Source organism: Penaeus monodon, chromosome 14 (assembly GCF_015228065.2).
Source record: "Penaeus monodon isolate SGIC_2016 chromosome 14, NSTDA_Pmon_1, whole genome shotgun sequence".
Lineage (NCBI taxonomy): Eukaryota > Metazoa > Arthropoda > Malacostraca > Decapoda > Penaeidae > Penaeus > Penaeus monodon.
Genome location: NC_051399.1, coordinates 48243076 through 48258075, shown reverse-complemented (window position 1 = coordinate 48258075; position 15000 = coordinate 48243076). Strand labels below are relative to the sequence as shown.

At 44.0% G+C, this 15000-nt stretch overlaps 1 protein-coding gene across 1 annotated transcript in view; it reads right to left on the bottom strand.

Annotated features, from left to right (window-relative positions):
• The window catches only part of LOC119580744 (laminin subunit alpha-1-like), a 125353-nt gene that overhangs the window by 32358 nt on the left and 77995 nt on the right, over positions 1–15000 (bottom strand). Inside the window, exons 20-25 of the mRNA XM_037928839.1 lie at positions 3745–3851; positions 2885–3068; positions 2436–2575; positions 1804–2034; positions 1473–1613; positions 1–87 (exon numbers count right to left, since the gene is read on the bottom strand). The exon at positions 1–87 is cut by the window's left edge and continues 39 nt beyond it. Of these exons, the coding sequence (XP_037784767.1) occupies positions 1–87; positions 1473–1613; positions 1804–2034; positions 2436–2575; positions 2885–3068; positions 3745–3851 (890 nt within the window). The remainder of the gene's footprint in view (positions 88–1472; positions 1614–1803; positions 2035–2435; positions 2576–2884; positions 3069–3744; positions 3852–15000) is intronic.

Sequence of the window (15000 nt, the reverse complement as noted above, 5' to 3'; positions counted from 1 at the left end):
AACCACAACGGGGGGGCGGAAAGGGCGCTCTCCATGCCCAGGTCTTCGGTACTCGATGTTCAAAATCCGGTGTTCCGTCGTTCTCAGCTGCAAAGGTGATTGTGCAGGTGGCAGAGGATGCAATGGAATGAAGGGTGACACTCACAGTATGCGTGACAAATGCAACTTGCAGTGATGAGAGTGAATGATGGCTGGTGCTCATTGTATACGAAATGATGCTAAGCTCTGAATAACAACTTTTTCATGTAATACATGCTTGCCTCATTTGTCTTTGTTATTAAAATCAAGAAAAACTTGCTGCTAATTCATACCCTCCCTTCTAAATGGATGATAAACAAAGGAAAAAGTATATATTAAAGTGAGTCATATTCTGATCCTATCAAAGTGATTCCAACTCTGAAATTAATGGAAAAATCATCTACCTCATATTCTAAGGCTTATCCAAGCACCTATAATGATAATGTTCCTGATGCTTAGAAGAACATATCCCTGTGATACTGCTAATGACAGTTGTCGTAAAAAAGGTATGATATTAGTTGAATAGAATTTATTGATGAATGCAAGGGGATCTTATAGAATACCTGGCAATGCACTACATGTACATACTAGTTATCAGCAGACTTCACTAGCATATATATGTAAAGCACTAGAGTTGTATCTAAATCTATTTTTCTATAAACTATCTATAATTTTATTCTTTACTCCTAATTGCGTGGGGCAATGATCCCACTCCTGCCACCAATTTCTAGGCCAACCAATATCATTAATGAATGGTGGCAGTAAAAATTCTCATGTGAGTAGACTATATGTTTTCAGGTATGCCTGATTGTGCTTATATATGTTTATTCTAGTGTTTATGTTTACTGGTATAAATCTAGGTAAGTTGGGTTGGCGAGCATACACGGTATTTGTGCACAGATTTCTGCAGATGATGAGTGGGTTTGCAAACACTGGCGGGTGTGTGTGTGTGTGTGTGTGTGTGTGTGTGTGTGTGTGTGTGTGTGTGTGTGTGTGTGTGTGTGTGTGTGTGTACTTGTACAAAATTACATATATGTGCTTGTTGGTAGTGTGAATGCATTGTGTGCTTGTGCATACATAGGTTCATGTTGGTTTGGCTGTATATGCTAATTACAAACATATTAATGTATAAAGCATGTGTATCATGCAAATTTTATGCGTATCTACCCAATAAGTTTTCTCAACAATACCCTACCCCTTTACTTATTCCTGACAATAATACATAAATCCATTTCGCCCCCCTCTTTCTTTCATTTAGTTAGAAGATGAATAACCACATACAAGTTTGATAAAATAAATCACACGTATCAGCATAATAAAATCAGCAATTTTCTCAACACTACCATTGCCTAAAATCTGCCAGGTAACCACATAAAACAGTCTTTAACATTACTCCACAGCCAGCACACCTTCAAATACCCACTCCCTACAATAAGCCCAGAAACGGTCCCTACCTGAGACCAGGTGAGGTCAGCTTGAGTACATTGGTCCGTTCTCCTGAAGCAGTAGCAGCTGGTGCAACCCGTGGGATTGTCAACCGAAAGCCCAAACGTCCCTCCCACACACTTACCACATGTTCGACCCTCCACATTCGACTGAGGGAAAAGAGAAGAAAAATATAATGTGTATGGTATACAAGTATAACAAAAATACAACTATTATGAAATGGCAAAGGGACTGGAAAAAAACGTTTAAGATTTTAACAACGAAAGCTCATATCTTTCATGTAACGTTATATAGGCAGACAATCTCTTGATGAAGCAATGAACCTTAATAAATCCTCACCTTACAGGGGCACTGTCCACTATCGTCACACTGACAACGTCCTTTACTATCGCAGTTGTGCGGGTTTGTTCCTGCCTTATCGCAATTGCACGGGGTACAGAGAGGGTAACCAAAGAACCCAAATTTGCACTTGCCGCAGTGGTTGCCTTCGTAGCCTTCTTTGCAAACGCAGTGGCCTGTTCTGGCGTCACATTGGCTGGTTATTGCTCCCGCGCCCGAGCAGTTGCAGGGCTGTGGGTGGGAGGAAAGAGTAAACTTTTGAGTCTTCCTTAATCACACAGTATATGAAACAGACACACAACAATCAACCAAGCCGCACAAAACAACAGCGATTATCCACACAAACACAAGAAACATTCCTCTCATGTTCAGCCTTTTAAGCTGTACACGAACCACACACACACTACTCATCCAACACTTAATACACTTGTGTAAAAGGTATGAATGAGAAAGAATATATTCACAATATAAGAAATGCATTTAACCGGTATTTAAATACCTCTCTGGTATTACGAAGATATTCATTCTCATTCATACCTTTTTCTACATTTGTCGCAATGAATACTTTACAGACTACACTGCACTAACAACACCAAACACACTATACACACGCACTCCTGACGCGCCCCTACCTTGCAGCCGCGCGTGGCGTCATAGTCCCAGGATCCGGGGGAGCACCTCTCGCATCGGTCGCCCGCGGTGTTCAGGGGGCAGATGCAGCGCCCTGAGTTGGGGTCGCAGAAGTGGCCGGGACTGCTGCACCTGTCGCAGGCTGGCGGGGAGAGAGGGTGGGGTAAAGAGTGGCATTTATAAAATAATATTCGTTCTTGTTTTTTATGTATTTAGTTTATCCCTTTTCTTTCCTTTTATAAATAATGTATAAGAAAAAAAGGGAACGGTGTTAAGAATTGCTTTTAAGTATACATTTTCGATATGACAATAAAAACTGACAAATGATGAAAAACAACTCAAATTCCACTGCTACTACTAAAACACCTATAATTCCCACAGAGACACAGATGCTCATAAAAACACTAAAAAAATAGCAATTAAAAGCCCGCGTCGCCCTCGCGCAACTCACGTTTGCAGCCCTGCCTGGAGAAGCCCCAGTAGCCGGGCAGGCAGGCGTCGCAGCGCGGGCCGCCCACCCCGGGCCGGCAGCGACACTGGCCCGTGGCGTCGTCGCACTGCGGGCTGATGCTGCCCTTCCTGTCGCAGTCGCACCTCTGGCACCCTTGGCCGGTCACGTGACCCCAGTACCCCGGCTGGAAAGGAGGAGGGACAGGGCGAGGGTCAGGAGCCAATCAGAAGGCGTTTCGTATTCGCTTTGGAATTGTGATTGGTCGAGGGGTTGTTATCTGCTCTGAGGTGGGCTTTGAGGAAAATTGGAGTGAAGGGAGGTTTATCATTGGCGATTTAAATACGAGTACAGGTTCATAGCTGTTCGTCACAAGCGAATGATAACAAATATATATATATATATATATATATATATATATATATATATATATATATTTTTTATTTTTTAGATTAAAGATATTTGTAGAAAAAATACAAAGCAATTACATTATGTAGCAAAAAAAAAAAAAAAAAAATACATATATATATATATATATATATATATATATATATATATATATATATATATATATATATATATATATATTCATATACAGGCGGCTTCTTTAACATCATTTACAACCAATATCGAATGTTACTATCAATGAAGATATTTTATATCTGGATACAAAAGTAATGTCTATTAAATAATACAAATAACAAAATGCCTTCAAACAAATCACAAAAAAACAAGAAAACAAACAAACAAAAATAACAAACAAAATAACAAAAAAAACAAGAAAAAAACAAACAAAAAATAAGAACAAACGAAATTTTAAAAAAACAAGAAAGACAAACAAAAAAAACAACAACGGCACTCACCTTGCACGCATTGCACGTCCGGCCGACCACATTGCCCTTGCACTCGCACTGCCCCGTCACGATGTCGCACGAGCTGCCGGTGGCGCCGCGCTCGTCGCACTCGCACCCTGGGGAGGAGGAGGGGGGTAGAATAAAGGGGAGGAGGGGCGAAAATCAGAATAAATGGAGGAGGAGGAGGGGCGAAAATCAGAATAAATGGAGGAGGAGGAGGAGGAGGAGGAGGAGGAGGAGGAGGGGGAGGAGGAGGAGGAGGAGGAGGAGGCGGAGGAGGAGGGGAGGGATTAGAATAAATGGAGGAGGAGGAGAGGAGAAAATCAGAATGAAAAGAGGAGGAAGAGGATGTGGGGCGAAAATCAGAATAAATGGAGGAGTAGGAGCGAAAATCAGAATAAATGGAGGAAAAGGGTGAGGCAAGTGGAAGGAATGAGGAAAAGGGGGAAGGGTGAAAGGAAGGGGAAAAGGAAAGGGTGAAAGGAAGGGGAAAAGAAAAGGGAAAGAAAAGGGGGATAATGAGATAAAGGAAAGGCTAGAGAAAAAAGGATAAAGAAAGGGAAGGGAAATGAAGGGACGTGAAAATGAGAGGGGGATTATGGGGTGTAGAAAGGAGGGGAAAGGAAGGGAAAGGATGATCCATGGAAAGGAAAAACGGGGGAAGAGATTAAAAGAAAGATCAAAAGAACTGGAAGGAAATAAAGAAAAAGTTGAAAAGAAGGAAAAAACAATGATAAAAAAGAGAGAAGGGGAAATAGGGAGAAACTGGATAAGAAGAGACAAATAAAGAGAAAGAAGATGGTGATAATTACGAAGAAGAATAAGAATAAGAAAAAAAAGAAAGGACATAAAAGGAAAGAGGATGAACACGAGGAAGAAGAAGAAAGTAAAGAAGAGAGAGAAAAAAAAACAAGAGAAAGAAAACAGAAAAATAAGGAGAAGATACAGAAGAAGAATCTTTATAAATTGCAATGAATCAACAACGCACTAGTTCACATTAGCCTAATCAACTTATTGCAACGACAGTGACTTTCGAGCTTAATCAACCATCATCCCTAATTCAATTAAGCAAGTCACTAATCGAATCAAATCGAAATTCTTTTATTACTTAGAGAATAAGCGGCAATTTTTCTTTTTTTCTCTCAGCATTCGAGTGATTTTATATTTGCTTCTTATTCTACTTTGTTTTTTTACGTTTTCAGTTGTACAAATATACCCATAAGAAGAAAAAAATAGAAAGATGTAAATTACGTTTTTAATTATATAAATATACACATCAAATATATATATATGAAAATTATTTTTCGATTATATAAATATACACAGCAAATATATATATATATATATATATATATATATATATATATATATATATATATAAAATGAAAAATATTTTTCGATTATATAAATATACACACCAAAAAAATAAAGATATGAAAATTTTCTTTTTGATTATATAAATATACACATAAAAATAATAAAACTATGAAAATTATTTTTTTTATTATATAAATATACACACAAAAAATCAAATTACGTTTTTGATTATATAAATATACCCACAGGAAAATTTAACAAAAATATGAAATTTGCGTTTCTAAAGATATACAGACACACACGAAAATATATGAAAATTGCGTTTTCAATTATACAAAAAAAAAAAAAAAAAAAAAAAATATATATATATATATATATATATATATATATATATATATATATATATATATATATATATATATATATATATATACATATACATATGTTTCATTTATATATTTATACACATAAGAAATAAAAAGATGAAAATTATCATTCCGAGTCAGGTATGAGACAGGTGCCTATTGTGACGTCATCATAAACCATTTGCAAAGCGGGATCTTAAATTCATGCAGTCTTTTTGTTCATTTTTTTTGTTTTCTTTCTACATCAAGTTTATCCATCCCCCTTCTTTCATAAATTATCAGTTTTTATCCATACCCTTTCTTTCGCAATGGATCTGTCTCCACTCTCTATCCCTGACGCCTTGAAACACAATCCGTATTTTTTTTTTTTTAATCAAAGGTGACATGTGAAAATCCCCCCCCCCTTCTCCCCGTTTTTTCTTTTTTTTTTCTTTTTTCATTAAGATGATATGTGTATGAATTTCCCTCTCACCATTCTCCCTCACTCTCTCCCCTAGCCCTCCCTCCACCTCTCCCCTTCCCCCTTCTCCCCTCCTCTCTCCACCCAACCCCACTTCTCCCAACCCCCCCACCTCCCCCCCCTTTCTTCCCTCTTCTCCTTCTCCCTCTTCTCCTTCTCCCCTCTTCTCCCCACCCCCACCCTACCTCCCCCTTTTCTTCCCTCTTCTCCTTCTCCCCTACCCCCCCCCCCCCCGGCCGAGAAGGGGATAGCGGTGACTCTTATTACAACCGACCGCGTTCAGACCGTCCGCGTCGTAGCGTCGTAATCGAACCACTTTGCTTCGGGGTCGTAGAATGTAAGAAGGAAAAGAGGTGCTGTGGATTCGATACGCGGAAAATAATGTTGAAAAATAAGAAGGTTGAAAAATGAAAGGATGAAAGAATCTTTGGCGAAGAATGTGCGCGAGTGAGAGAAAAGGAAGAGGAGAAAGGAGGGGGGAGGAGGAGGAAGGAGGATTTCAAGAGAAAGAAGATGAGAAGGAGGAGGAGAAAGAATAGTGCATAAAGGAAGAAGAAGAAGGAGAAGAAAAAGGAGGAGGAGGAGGAAGAGGAGAAGAGGCGTAGTAGATGGCGAAGAGGTGGACGAAATAAAAAATAGAATAAGATAAGATAAAAAAAAAAAAAAGTATGGAGGGTGTTGGCTCAAACATGTCGTAGGAAGAGGATGAAGATCAGGGCGGAGGGGACGGTGGGGGTGGGGGAGGGAGGGAGGGGGTGGGAATGGTGGGGGGTGGAGCGAGATGGTGAGTAGCAAGAGGAGGGAGGGAGGGAGGGAGGGAGGGAGGGAGGGAGGGAGGGAGGGAGGGAGGGAGGGAGGGAGGGAGGGGGGGAGGGGGAAGGGAGGCAGGGAGGGAGGGAGGGAGGAACGGAGTAGGAGAAGGAGGGAGGAAGAACGGGGACAGGGAGAAGAAGGGAGGGGGTGATGGGGAAATAGGGAGAGAGGGACAAGGAGGGAGACAGGGAGAAGGAGAATAGTGGAAAGAAAAGAAAAGCGAGAGAGGGGAAAGGGAAGGAACGAAAGGGAAGGAGGAATGGGAGATAAAGGGAGAGAGAGGGGGAAAAGGATAGGCGAGGCGACAACGCAGAAGAAACTTATTAAGGGTGTGCCCAGACAGGCGAGGCAGTGCCCCTCGACGGCCGATTGTCGCTGTGTCCCCTACGTCACCCTGTGCAAGGAGGGAGGGAGGGAGGGAGGGAAGGAAGAGGGGAGAGGAGGAGGGAAGGAAGGGAGAGGGGAGGGAAGGAAAGAAGAGGGGAATGAAGGAGGGAAGGAAGGAAGAGGGGAGAGAAGGAGGGAAGGAAGGGAGAGGGGAGGGAAGGAGTAAGGAGGGAGGGAGGGAAGGAAGGAAAAGAAGGAGGGAAGGAGGGAGGGAGGGAAGAGGGGAGAGAAGGAGGAAATGAGTAAAGGATAGAAGAGGGGAATGAAGGAGGGAAGGAGGAAGGAAAGAGGAAAGGAGGGATAAGGGAAGGGAAGGAGTTCGGGAGGAAAGGAGTCAGGGAGGAAGGAAGAGAAGGAAGGAAGGAGGGACGAAACGATGGAATAAAAGAAAGACGGGAGGAAACGAAAAATGGACATAGAGAAGAGACGGGGAAGAGGAAGAGAGGGACAAATGAAGAGGGGGAGGGAGAGGAGAGAAGGACAGAAAGATGGAAAGATGGAATGGAGGAAGGATGGAGAAAGAGAAGCGAAGGGGAATAGGGAGAGAGCGTGAGAGAGAGAGAGAGAGAGAGAGAGAGAGAGAGAGAGAGAGAGAGAGAGAGAGAGAGAGAGAGAGAGAGAGAGAGAGAGAGGAGAGGAGAGAGAGAGAGAGAGAGAGAGGGGGAGAGAGGAGGAGGGATGGAGAGAGAGAGAGAGAGAGAGAGAGAGAGAGAGAAGGAGAGAGAAGGAGAGAAAGAGAAGGTGAGAGAAAGACAGAAGGAAAGAGGGAAGGAGAAAATGAGATTGAAAATCAAAGAGAAAAAAGGAATAAGAAGTTTAGAGAAAAACGCGATAAAGGAGAGAAAGAAAAATAAAAAGGAAATATTGAAGGAAGATTTGATGGAGTGAAGGAAGAAAGGGAAGGGAAGAAAGAGGGAAAGAAGAAACGAAAGAGGAAATGGGACAAAAAGAGCAAAAGGGAACAGAGAAAAACATAAAAAATAACAGAATAAAAGAACCAGAGCAAGAGAGAAAAACGAAACAGAAAATCAGAAAGAAAGAGATGACAAAAGAAGGCAAGAAAAGAGAAAATCAAAGAAAGGGAGAGAAGAGAGAAGAAGAAGAGAGAAGAAGAAGAGAAAACAGAAGACAAATGAAGAAAAGAGCTGAGAAGAGGAGACAAAATAAACAGAAAAGAGATAAAAGAGAAAAAGAAAACGAAGAAGAAAAACAAAAGACAAAAGAAGTGATAAGAGACGAGAAGAAAAGAGAAGAGAAGCGAATGGATAATAAAACAATGAATAAAAAAGTCAAGAAATAGAAGAAAATGAGAAAAGGGAAGAAGGAATGAGAAGAGAAGAGAAAGAAGAGGGAAGAGAAAATGGAATCAAACGATAGAAGACAAAATCTGACACGAAAAGAGAAGAAAAATAAAGAGAGAATCAAACAATAAACAAAATAACAGAAGAAAAAAAATATGACAATCAAGCAAAGACAACAAAAGAGAAGAAGAAAGAGAAGAAGAAAGAAAGAAAGGAAGAGAGGGAAACGAATGAAACAAAAAGAAAGAAAAAAAAGTCACCCCCATACCCACTAGATACCCCTCCCCTTCCCCTCCCCCCTCCCCCTCCCCCTCCCCCCTCAACCTCTCTCCCCCTTCCCCCTCCCCCTCCCCCCCCTCTCCCCTACCCCCCTCAACCTCTCTCTCCCTCCCCCCTACCCCCAGTGCCCCCCCATGGCCCCCCTGCGTTACGTGGACAATGGCGTAGTGAATGCAAGACCCGGCCGACAGGTGCGCTCCCCTCGCCCGCTCCGGCGGCGCCGCGCGCAGATAATTACCTGAAGGACTTTGGGGGTCAGGGGGCGAGGGGGGGGGGGGAGACGGGGGGGGAAATATGGTGAGGATATAGTGATGAGGATGTGCCGATGGTGGTGAGTAGGTGGTGATGGTGAAATGATGATGGTGAGGATATGGTGACGGTGGTGAGGATATGATGATGAGGATGTGATGGTGTTGGTGAGAAGATGGTGATGGTGAAACGATGGTGAGGGGACGGTGGTGAGGATATGGTGATGAAATGATAATGATGGTGGTGATGAGATGATGGTGGTGGTGTGAAATGATAAGAAGGAGAGGGAGAAATTATGATGACGGTAATGAAATGGAGAGATGGGGAGAGGAAGAAGGAGACGGAGGAGGAGAAATAACAGTGGGAATGATGTGATGAGAAGGAGAAGGAGAAGAAATGATAGTGGTAGTGATAAAATAAAGAGAGGGAGAAAGAGAAATAATGATGATGGTGCTGAAAATATTATGATATTAATGATTACTTAATGATAAACAAGGTAGATCCTATAATTAACTATTACCACCACTACTACTACTATTGCTAATGATAACAATAACAACAACAACCATAATGATGCATAGCTATCTATCTTTCTGTAAGTTGTAGTCCAGTATATGTTTATCTCTTCAATACAATTTAGTGGCTTCTTCCGCACATTGAAACCTGACTCGATGAGCTATCTTAAAAGCACCATTGTCAGTGTAACAAAGGTATCACTGAGTTATATGTTTTCATTATTAACTCGATACGAAGAATGATAAATGTCAGAAATGATTGTACCACACGCGATGCCTTCAGACAGACAGACATGCACAGACAGAGATGCACACACAGACTACAGACACACACACAGACTACAGACACCACACACACACACACACACACACACACACACACACACACACACACACACACACACACGTACAATCACAACAATTTTAATTAACTGTAAGAAAATACATATTATTCTAAGACAATATATGCATCATAATAATTACGACAGCGAAGTATTAAGAGCATCAACAATACTAGATTTACCATGCAGCAAAACCAAAAAGAAAAAAAAAATAATATTTTTTTTTAATAAATAAAAAATAAACGAAAAATCTTAAATAAGAAACATACAAAACTAACACTGTATGACATATAAAAAAAAAAACATACAAAAAATAACACAAAAAAAATCCGGCCCATGACTCGCCTACCGAACAAACACAACAAGGAAAATACCCATTGAACCGCGACAAGAAAAGTTGTATTGATCTCAAATTACATCAAGGAGGAGGACACGAGACGCCCTGGCCGGAAGGAGGGGGGGGGAGGATGGAGGAGGGGGGGAGAGGAGGAGGAGGGGGAGGAGGGGGAGGGGGAGGAGGAGGAGGAGGAGGAGGAGGGGGAGGGGGAGAAGAAGAGGGGTAGGAAGAAGGAAAGGGGGGGAGAAGGAGGAGGAGGAGGGGGAATATATGATGACGATGACCTCAACGAAGACGAAGATCGCCATAATGGAAATAATAAAGAAATGAAGAACAGAGAGAGAGAGAGAGAGAGAGGAGCAGAGAGAGAGAGAGAGAGAGAGAGAGAGATAAGAGAGAGAGATAAAGAGAGAGATAAGAGAGAGAGAGAGAGAGAGAGAGAGAGAGAGAAGAGAGAGAGAGAGGGGAGAGAGAGAGAGAGAGAGAGAGAGAGAGAGAGAGAGAGAGAGAGAGAGAGAGAGAGAGAGAGAGAGAGAGAGAGAGAGAGAAGAGAGAAAGAAGAGAGAGAAAGAAGAGATATAAAGAAAGAGAAAGAGAAATAAGAGAGAGAAAGAGAAAAAGAGAGAGAAAAAAAGAAAAGAAAAGAAAAGAGAGAGAGAGAAAAAGAAGAGAAAAAGTCATCACCCCACGAGCCGATCAAGAACAACCCCCCCTCCCCCCCCTCCCACAAAAGAACAAAAGAACAGCCAAGAACAATAATCGTCGTCCTTTTGAACGAGACTCCAGGTGCGCTGCCCCCCCCCCTTCCTCCCCTCCCCTCCCCTCCTCCCACTACATCACCCTGCGGAAGGGAGGAAGGGAGGGAGGGAGGGAGGGAGGGAGGGAGGGAGGGAGGAAAGAAGGGAGGGAGGGAAGAAGGGAGGGAGGGAGGGAGGGAAGAAGGGAGGGAGAGAGGGAGGGAGGGAGGGAGGGAGGGAGGGAGGAAGAAGGGAAGGAGGGAAGAAGGGAGGGAGGGAAGAAGGGAGGGAGGGAGGGAGGGAAGAAGGGAGGGAGGGAGGGAGGGAAGAAGGGAGGGAGAGGGGGAGGGAAGAAGGGAGGGAGGGAAGGAGGGAGGGAGGGAGGGAGGGAGGGAGGGAGGGAGGGGAGAAGGGAGGGAGGGAGGGAATGAAGGAGAGATATGAGCGAATGAAAACCGGACATAGAGAAAAGACGGAGAAGAGGGAGAGAGGGAGAGAAGGAGAGAGGGAGAGAGGGAGAGGGAGGAGTTCCCTGAGCCTCTCCCTCAAAGGCAAAGCTGCCTCCTGTCACGCGCAGGTCGGTCGGCCCAATAAGCTAAAAAGGAGGAGGAGGAGGAGGAGGAGGAGGAGGAGGAGGAGGAGGAGGAGGAGGAGGAAGAAGGAGGAGGAGGAGGAGGAGGAGGAGGAGGAGGAGGAGGAGGAAGAAGAAGAAGAAGAAGAAGAAGAAGAAGAAGAAGAAGAAGAAGAAGAAGAAGAAGAAGAAGAAGAAGAAGAAGAAGAGAAGAGGAGGAGGAGGAGGAGGAGGAGGAGGAGGAGGAGGAGGAGGAGGAGGAGGAGGAGGAGGAGGAGGAGGAGGAGGAGGAGGAGGAGGAGGAGGAGGAGGAGGAGGAGGAGGTTGCCTGAATCATGCTTCAATATACAAACAAATCACCTGTAACACCTGTATTTGTTATTTGTTAGCGTGTGGATGCGTTTGTCTGAGTTAAGCTTTGATTCCTTCCCTTGCTAAGCAATTGATCTAATCCGTCCTAAGCGCGTGTGGACTGCATTCAATACATTCATATTCTTAACTCAATTCCTTTATCTTTCCAATAGGTGTTCTGATCTATCTATTCGTGGATAGATTATATAAATCTTCTTCCTCCTGATACAATCATGTTTTTGTTGTTGTTGTTGTTGTTTTTATTAAATGATCAGCTTTTCTAATCTATTCCAATCACCTATATATTTTATTTGTTTCTATTGCTAACAATATCACCCAAAAACGGATTTATTTATATACAATAATCTGAAAGTTTGATTCTTCGTAAAATAATCAAAAATTATAACAGTAAAAAAGAAAAATATAAAATATATTAATGTTAATATAAACGACAGAAATTCGAATATTCTTACAATTAAATAAAATTGATAAATAAGTAAATAGAAAATCGAGTAACGAGATATTTAAAAAAATCTAAAAAACATATAGAGAAGGGAGTGGGGAAGGGGGGGGGGTCGAATACTTAAGAATAAAGAAGAAAAAAGTTAAGCGGCAAGACTAGAAAAAAAATCACAAATAAAATTCCAAAACAAATCAAATAATAATAAATTCGAAAAAAAAATAAAAAACACACTCAGAGGACTGTGTGTTGGGGGGACTACTCAAAAAAAAAACTCGGGCAAACACAGGTCTCGCGAGCTTGGCGCCGTAACCGCAGAAATTACCATGTCGTAAATCTCATCCGCGGTCGCCCGTGTGTTTGCAACATTGCAACCGGCCGCTCGCTCGCCACTCGCTTTTGCACAGGTTGAAATAACTCCTTGCATGGATTGCAACGTCGGAAAAAAAAACATCCGTGGGGGTGTGGGTGTCGGGGGAGCGGGAGGGGGAAAGGGGGAGAGAGGGGGTTGGGGGTGGGAAGGGAATGGAGGTAAAAGGAGGGAGAAAGGAGGAGGGAGGTGTTAGCAGAGGATAGGAGGAAGAGGAGGAGGAGAGAGGGAGGGAGAAGAGAGAGAGAGAGAGAGAGAGAGAGAGGAGAGAGAGAGAGAGAGAGAGAGAGAGAGAGAGAGAGAGAGAGAGAGAGAGAGAGAGAGAGAGAGAGAGAGAGAGAGAGAGAGAGAGAGAGAGAGAGAGAGAGAGAGAGAGAGAGAGAGAGAGAAAGTAAGAAGGGGAAAAAAGAAAGATAAAAACCGGGCATACACAACAACAACAACAAGGAAGGCACGAGGTATGCTGACCGCACGGAGGATCTGACTGCAAGCGTCGCCCGTGGCTATGCCTATCATGCTTTCAAATGACTCTTCATACTGGCTGCCAACAGCGATTACCGGTGCTGACTCAAGCATGAAGTTTGCATGTTGAGTCAAAGAAGGAATGGAGAACGCCAATAAAGGAAGAAAAAAGACAAGAGAGAGGGAGGAAGGAAGAGGAGTGAGAGAGGGAGTAAGGAGGAGGAGAGAGAGGGAGGAAGGAAGAGGAGAGAGAGAGGGAGGAAGGAATAGGAGAGAGAGAGGGAGGAAGGAAGAGGAGAGAGAGAGGGAGGAAGGAAGAGGAGAGAGAGAGGGAGGAGGGAAGAAGAGAGAGAGGGAGGAAGGAAGAGGAGAGAGAGGGAGGAGGGAAGATGAGAGAGGCAGGCAGGAAGGAAAAGGAGAGAGGAGAGAGTGAGAATGGGGGGGGGGGCGAGTTCTCGTATGTAAGAATAATATTGATAATGATAACAAGAATATTAATGGTATTAACAACACCAAAAACAACGATTACAAAAATAATGATAATATTTTAATGATAATGAGAATAATGATAATAATAATTGAATAATAATAATAATAATAATAATAGTAATAATAATAATAATAATAATAATAATAAATAACCAATTGTACTTGTACTGGTAACGTTAATCGGTAAGCACAAAAACAAATACATATATTCGAACATTCAACCTCCTCCGCATTGCAAATTTCATGCCGGGGAGCTTATGCATCCCCCCCCTCTTCCCCTTCTCTATCCCTTCCCCGCCTACCTTCTCCCTCTGCCTACCCTCTCCCCAACTGCTCTCCCCTTCCCCCACATCCCTCTCTCCCTTCCCTTTCCCCTTCCCTATCCCTTCCCCTTCCCCTTCCCTCCCCTTTCCTCCACCTCTCCCACCTCCCCCTCCCCTTTCTCCCACCTCCCACTCCCTCTTCCCCACCTCCCCCTCCCTCTTCCACTTCCTCTCCCACTCCCTCCTCCCCCCACGCCCCCCCTCTCCCTCCACTCCCCTCTCCCACTCCCTCTCCCACTCCCTCCTCCCCCCCCCCTCCCCCTCCACTCGCTACCAAGGCCCGTATCACAAGGGCGAACAGCGGGCCCGAGTTGGCTCAAGTGAATCCCAGGGCCAAGACGTGACATTAAAAAGGGCCTTGGCATTAGATTTTTTTGCCGTCGAAGGGGGCGCTGGAATCCACGGCATTTTTTGACTCGTTACGTTTTTGCGCGCTGCCTTTGTTTTGGGGAAAATTGGGGGTTTTGTGTTTGTCTTGCTTTCCGGGTTTATTGTTTTTGGTGGTTTTGGGGCTTTGGAGGAGGTTTTTTTTTTTTTGCTGGTGTTGTTTTTTTAGTCTGTTTATTTGAGTTTTTTTTTTTCTTTTCTTTTTTTCTTTCTGTTCGTTTGTCGTTTTCCCTCTTTCGTTCTCTCTCTTTTCCCTTTCTTTCCCCTCCCCTTCCGGGGCCCCCCTCACATTTCACTCTCTTCCCCCCCTCTTCCCCCCCTCCTCCCTATAGCCCCCCCCGTTCCCAGAAGTGAATACCCGCAGAGGGCAGAATCCCCCCCCCCCCCCATCTGTGCGTACTTGACCTCCGTAAAGTACAAATCAAGAGTAACAATCCTGTTCCCATCCCTACCCTTCCCCTACGTCAGTCCCCCCACCCTTACCCCCCCACATCCCCCCTCCCCCCCACGTTTTCCCTTCCTTCCCGAAATCTTTTACCCCTTTCCCCTCCTCCGCCCCCCTCCCCCACACCCCTACCCACCCACTCCGCAAACCTCCCCCCTCCCCACTCCCCCCTCCCCCCCTTTTCCCCTTTCCCCCCAAAACCCCCCCCCCCCCCACCCCCCCACCCCCCACCCCCCACACCCCCCCCCCACACCCCCCACCCCCCCTACCAACCCCCCCCTCACCCCCCCCCCACCAACCCTCCCC